The sequence below is a fragment of the Melampsora larici-populina genome, assembly GCF_000204055.1.
Source record: "Melampsora larici-populina 98AG31 unplaced genomic scaffold MELLAscaffold_3, whole genome shotgun sequence".
Lineage (NCBI taxonomy): Eukaryota > Fungi > Basidiomycota > Pucciniomycetes > Pucciniales > Melampsoraceae > Melampsora > Melampsora laricis-populina.
Window position 1 is genome coordinate 2,966,730 of NW_006768767.1, and position 7,138 is coordinate 2,973,867.

The following is a 7,138-nucleotide window of genomic DNA, read 5'->3' on the forward strand; positions in this document are numbered from 1 at the left end:
GTGATGTGTACTCAAAAAATTAAAACTTTACCTTACTGCACGACCGGTGCGGAGTACATGCACTATCTGTAAAGTTATAAAAGTTACAGCGCTGCTAATGCAAACGAGTGCGAAATTTGGTTGAGTTAAGTAACTTTTTACTTAATGTTGTGTTTGTTACCGCACGTGACCAAATTAACAACCGCAAACGAGTGCAGATGCTCTTATTATGTTAAACTTACTACATAGCTTACATACTTACATACGTGCATGAGTTGTAAGTAAACCCTTCCACCACTTGAATACATACATCACTATCATACCTGCACAATCACTTCATCCACTGATTGATCTTCATCAATTCTCATCATCTCCACACCTACTCGATCCAATTCTCAACGATTGTTCTCACCATGGGCAAACATCATCATTTTGGGTATAATGCTGATATGTTTGGCCATGGAATCAAACGATCTCGAAGAGGCAAAAAAAACCTTCACCTTCCACTATGACCCGCGACCAAGCTTTGAAGATCAATGAATCACTCGGTTTACTTAGGCATCCACGAGATTTGACCTCATCTCCCTCTCTCGAACAACACAATCAGGATGAATTCAATTGGGACGATGTAGACGATAGAGTAGGTGTTGGTATCAATAGCAAAATCCGGCCAGACTCTCCAGGAGATCTTTATGCTCGCCATCAGAAGTCACTTCGCCGTGTGGAAGCCCGAGCCAGGATCCAGGAAAGGTGGAAGGCCCTTGAACCTCGACTCACTGCCTCGTATCTTTACCTTCAACACTACACTCGCAATTGGACCTCGCAGCCCACATTCAACTCCTATCTTGCTGACGAGATCCAATGTCAGTGTTTGCCTGAAAACCTTTGAAAACGGCACGTTGATCTGATTGACCTTTTGAGTTAGTATCATTTATTTCTGATTTCCCTTTAAGATTGATGAGACTGATGCCTTACGTCTTCACCTAGGTCACACCAGCAAACAACCAGTCACATTCTGTGAGTGCATACCTGATGTCATCCGCCTGATTCATCTCGGTTATATTGCCGGCTCGCCTCATCATCCTCGCACCGCCTTCTCCGTTCGGCTTGTGCGATTCCATCATCACTTCTGGAACAACACGGTTTCCTCAACTTCAGGATTTATTGACGCACTCATGGCGTTTCTGGATGAACAATGTGCATCACGATTGAAACCTCAACAAGTCAGAAAGACAACCACAAAGAACATCAATTGTAGTTTAAGACATCCTTTCACTCAGTCAATCAATATCTATCGCCAAATTCTCTTGGGCGAGCAAGTTATGTATGAAGAAGGCCTCGAACTAACTCCACTTGATGTGTCTGCCAATCGATGTTGTCGCTGTTTTGGTCCAGCAGAAGGGGAAGTCAAGCTGTCACCTGAAGAACCCGATTTTATAATTGTGATGGATGGAAACTTCCAACATCGCCATCAATCCCACGCCAGTAAAGATTGTCCTCAAGAACACCAATATCCCAACTCCTTCATTTGACCTAGCAAGCTCGAAAAAGAGGTCGTCGCCTGCCAAAGAACCGATGCCCAAGCCCATAACATCAAGGTATGTATCTGTTGTCATTCATCTCCATTTGTTTTTGTTAATGTTCACTAATTCTGAGCTGTTTTCTCTCAAATCTAGACCCCATGTTCTGATTCTCACACCGCTGCGAACGATGTTCGCAATAGTTCCTCATGGGACAGGTGTGATGATACAGGGCTTTTTGCAGCTGCCTGTCGTCATGATGCACCCCTTCACTTCGTCAATATCTATCAGAGCGGTGAAAAGTGAGCTCACCTTCTATTTTCCTATCGAGTAAAGAAAAAAACTAAGGACTGACCCTTTTCATATTTAGACTTTATTATCCTGTAGCCATTCTCAAACAGCTTCGAGAATTGTACCCTGACAAGTTCATAGGCATACTCTATGACATAGGTTGTCACTTAGATGAACATATAGCTAAAGTGAGTGTCTTTCCTATATCAAATAGCTTCGCAGCTACTCATCAATGAGTTGATTCATACAGCGTGGGCTCTTTCCACCTGACGATCTCCGTATGAGTTTTGGTACTTCAGTATTCCATGCCTACATCCATCAGTGGGCCTGTCAGATCAAATATCACCCTCGATTCAACAAGTATTGGGGGCTTTCAGATGGCGAGGGCCTTGAAAGGCTGTGGTCCTTTTTATCGGCCCTTGTAGCTTGCCTTCGAATCTCAACTCGACTTCATCGGCTCCTCTCGATTCATTGGCGGACGGTCTTTTACGCTGCTAAGGTCAAAGAAGGATGTGGTGAGTCAGGTCTCTGGCCATTCATCACATATAAACCAAAAACTGACATGTGTTTGATCTTTTAGGTCAGTGGCTTCGAAAACGATTTCGAAATGCAGTGAAAGTCTTAGGAGAAGCTCAAGCCACCGTAACGTCACTGTGTGCGATGGCCAACCCAGCCAAACCTGGAGAGAACTATTCAGCGGATTTTTTCCGCGGGCAATGGTCTATTGAGCGCGGAGCGTATTCAAGCAAGCAGGCTATCCTGCTGAAGCAAAAGTTGGAACTTGGACAACTATTATCGTTAAAAGACGAGTTGGACCACGCTTGGTAAGTGAATTTATCAGATTCATCGATATATATCTCTGATTATCATCAATGATTTCTTTGAAGGTCTCGGCCGGCGCTTACAGCGGAGCAGGCTATAGCCCGACTTCAGACAACAACTGAACTTGAGGAGAAGATTAGCAAGCAGGCGGCGAAAGTAGGCACTACAGACATCTCGAACTTAGATAAAGAACAAGAAGCGTTCCTGAAACTTTGGTACAGTAAACACGAAGTTGGCTTGAAGTTCATCGCCATCTGCGAGGAGAAGCGACCCCTTCAACAAAGTCGATCTGATGGTCACCAATCAAATTTAGGTCAGCCCTTTGTTAGGCACGCTTTGGAATCTCACTAATTGTCTATGCTCTTTGATTGTAGGTCATAAGGGCAAGACCAATCTTATGGTTGCGCTCCGAAAGCACACAGGCCAACTTAAGAAGCTAGTAGAAACATATCGCACTCGTCGGGCGGAATATCATGCTGAATATCCTGAACACCAGCTCCCTGAAGATATCAATTATAACGATTTACTTGAGATACAAGCTGATCACCCCTTCTGGAACAACTCTCTATTCACCGAAATCGAAGCGCCTTGGGCTGTTGATCCCAACACAAGGCATGGGATGCAGCAGGTGGCTTACGTTGATTGAGCCAACGAAGAGCTCAGGCGCCTTGGCTGGGAGGTTCGCCGAGCTATGCGTTGGGCCACTACCAGCCACGACCGCATCTGGAGCCGACTGATCTCTCTAACATCCGAACCGACTCCAGACCCCAACCTACTAACTCCCCTCCTTACTCACCCAAATCTTACATATCTACCACCATCAGCTCGTCGCGATGCAGCTGCCGTGATCTTGAAGAATCAGTATATTAAAATTACAGACTTACAGCTCGCGTGGCACGAAGGTGTACACAAAGTGTTCACTCAGTCACAAGATCAAATTGGTGATGAAGACCTGATGCGAACATGGGACACCCAGCTACATCATATCAGAGCTCTACACAAAGCAGGTATGTCTATGATACCTGGTGTTTTAGACAACATGATAGCTACGCACAGACCAATGGTACCTGCTGTCGAAGAACAGGCCAACGTGTTTATCGAAGATGATGAAAGTGATCTCAGTAGTTTAGATGGAGATGATGATGGTGATGTAATTTCCGGGCTTGTACATCGACTCGATTTAGTGGATATACAGGCTGCCCTTGACCCAGCAACTTTGGATCAATAGTTCTCGTTCTATCTTGTAATACATACATAGTTGTTGATTTTGAGACGATATAAGATGTCTTTGAAGTTGAAAGTAATACAAACAAATGTTTCTCTTTCTCAAACTTCATCTTAGACATGATAGTGAGATATAAGTACATGGAATCGCCGTACCATATGAACCCTTTTTGTTGTTTGAAAGATTCACCAATCGTAATCAATCTATGAAAACGACGTTGAAATTCTAAGTCTTTCTTGATTTTCAAATCGTAATGGTCTACCAGCTCGATCACTAGGGTCACTTTATTAAATCTACAATGGTCATTTGTTTAGTCCAAGTACTCGGGGCTCCAGGTGGTCCAGATACTCTTCTTTCACTTGCAAACTTATCAACATCATTGGCTACACTCATTGATTGGGGTGTAGGGTATGATTTAAAACGTTTTCGAATTCATTCATCTTTAAAACGTTTTGGAATTCATTCATTCATTCATCTTTAAAACGTTTTGGAATTCATTCATCACACTTCATCCGTGTAGCTACTCATCAAACACTCGATTTTAATGATCAATGCTTTTAAGTCATTGTAGACTTTCGTTTTGTAAGGTAATGCCAAGTTTGAAATGAACACTCACATAATTTTGAATATGATTACACTTTTGTGTATTCTCGAGTAAATTGAGAAACAGGTATTGCGAAAGCACTGGAGATGGGCATAACTCGCGCAGTTTTGGCCCTACCGTGATGGTTCAATAATGAAAGTTGTTGGCAGTCAAATTAAAAGGGGGGTTCAATAAGACCATTTATGAGAAATCCTACTTCTTGATGCTCATGTACAGGATTTGGTGAGTTGTGAACACCTCAAAATGAGCATAACTTGCCAATTCTTTGCCAGACCTTGATGGTCCAATAATCAAAGTTGAAGCTAACTAAATTAAATTGATAGTTTGATAGCACCATTTCAGTTAAATCCTGCTTCCTCATGGTCATATAGAGGATTTGATGATATGTTGTGGTGTTGCAAATGCCTCAAAATGCGCATAACTCACTCAATATTTGTCCTAGCCTAATTTTCCAATAATAAAACTTGTTCCCCATGAAATTTCATGGATAGTTACTGACACCATTTGGGTAAAATATCACGCCTTGATTGCCATGTAGAGGTTTTGGTGAATTTTGGGGTGATTGTAAATGTCACAAAGTGCCCATATCTCACTCAATTTTGATCCCATGAAAATATTCTTCTAATGAAAGTTGTTTGTATTTGAATTTCATTTTCCATTTAATAAGAACTTTCTCCAAAAAGTTGCCATCTTGTCACTCCTTTGGGTCATTGAAATTTTTATACACATTTTTCTATGAGTATATCTCAGTCAATATTTGTCTTTTGATGCCGGGGATTGTTCCATTGAATTCCTGAGGGTTTTTTAGGGGGGGTTAATTAAGGAAGTTTTAGCCTAACGGCACTTTGAAATTTCATCAAAAAGTTGAGTCAAGAATGCACATATTTGTGTCAATATCACAGGTGAAAGACACAACTTTTTTCACAACTTTATCAAATCTAGTCCAAAATGAGCCTATATAGGCTCATTTTCTCCGCAAATGTGAGGTCTTCCTGATGGAACAGCTCAATCACACCTAAGACATCTGTGCAAACCTCTAAATCCACAAATTTGTCCCCCCGCTTCAGCATATTTCGAATCTTATGACTTGCAGGGACATATTCCTGAATAACTTTTCCATACTAGGTCCAAATTCCTTCAGTAAGGACTCATTCTCTCCGCAAAGGTCAGGTCTCTCTGATGGAATCCTTACTTCCCCTCTATGACATCTTTGGGAGGCTATACAACCTCATATGTCTCCCGGTTGAGTGTAGTACCACACAATGACACGATCCTTGACAACTTTTTCAAACTTGTCCGACATGGCTTCAGTAAGGGCCAAATTTTTCCGCCAATGTGAGCAGGCTAATATGTTCTCTTCAGAACATTGTCAACATGTCTGTGGGAACCTCTATCACCCCATAAATGTCTCCCGTCTTCCTCCCGTGTTTGCGGTAGGACCACACAAGGACATCATCCTCAATAAGCTTGCCAAAATTCCTGCATTTAGCTTCAGTAAGGTCTCATCTTTTCAGCCAATGTTTGTCCTGTTTAATTCTATCATCACAATACCCTTGTTCTGTCTGTGGCAACTTCTATAACCCCAAAGATGTCCCGCATTCCACATGCCTTACTGCACAATGACATAAGGCTGATTTTCTCTTTCAATTTGGGTCTCATGACATTGATCACTGAGCCATTTCAATGTCACTTTTGGATCTATCTGATGATAACCTCACTTTACTACTATTACAGCCGTCGCCAGCTATATGACACCTTGCATATCTTCCGTTCACCATAGTAGCCGCAAGGACACATTTTGGAAATAACTTTTCGAATTTTAACTTAATTATCCCCAATTTTGGATCCCAAAATCAAACAATTTTTGATCTATTTTAAGTTAACTTCACAGCCCATGTATGATATGTGTTGAATTTCTTAACCTTGTACATTTAGTGTAGTATAGTAGCCCGCAGGGACCCAATCCTCGGGGTTGTTTATGATTGCAATCCAATTATCTTTTTTATGATTGCAATCCAATTATCTTTCTTCTTTAATGGTTCATTCTCTGTGCAAGAATCAGCACTTATATATGGTCACATCAGCTCACCCCTATGACAACCTCTATCCCACCCCTTGTACAATTCCAGAGCTGTTCATTTGCTCCTCAGAGACATGATCATCCACAACTTTGGCTTGTCCTGTGTCTTGATAAACAAGCATTTTATTTAATATCATGTGTTCATGAACCTCAATGCCATGGTACTTGGCCCTTATTATTTTGTTTCAGGTGCTGATCAAGTGTGCATAACTCTTGATTTTGTCTTGCCTACTAAATGGTTATGTTTTGTAACCAAAGTTTGAAATCAAGAGAGCATATTTCGTCTCTAGCTTGCGACGGCAATAGTTACAGTTGCCAAAGAGTAACCCAATGACAAAGAGTTTATCTTTGCTCTTACTTTATCAGGGTTGAGATATCAGTGTGGACCAAAATGTTTAACATCTGGTTAGTTTGGCTTCCACAATGTGCAATTTTATTCAGTCTCAGCCAAGTTCATTTGGCCAGAAACTTGTAATCTTACCAATTTCAAATGGTAAAAACCTGTCTGGGCACTGTTTCTGACATGCATTACTCCGCTGAATCTTATTCATCATCTCCAAAGTGAAAAAAAATTCCAAATCATCCAGCACATTCTCCTTGCACACAACAACTCCATA

At 41.5% G+C, this 7,138-nt stretch overlaps 1 protein-coding gene across 1 annotated transcript; it reads left to right on the top strand.

Moving 5' to 3' along the window:
* Positions 1-3,280: 3,280 nt before the first annotated feature.
* On the top strand, positions 3,281-3,940 carry MELLADRAFT_70850 (uncharacterized protein; the record flags this gene model as incomplete). Its single annotated transcript, XM_007405100.1, has 1 exon — positions 3,281-3,940. The coding sequence occupies one exon, from the start codon at positions 3,304-3,306 to the stop codon at positions 3,838-3,840; it is 537 nt and encodes a 178-aa protein (XP_007405162.1).
* Between the last annotated feature and the right edge of the window lie 3,198 nt (positions 3,941-7,138).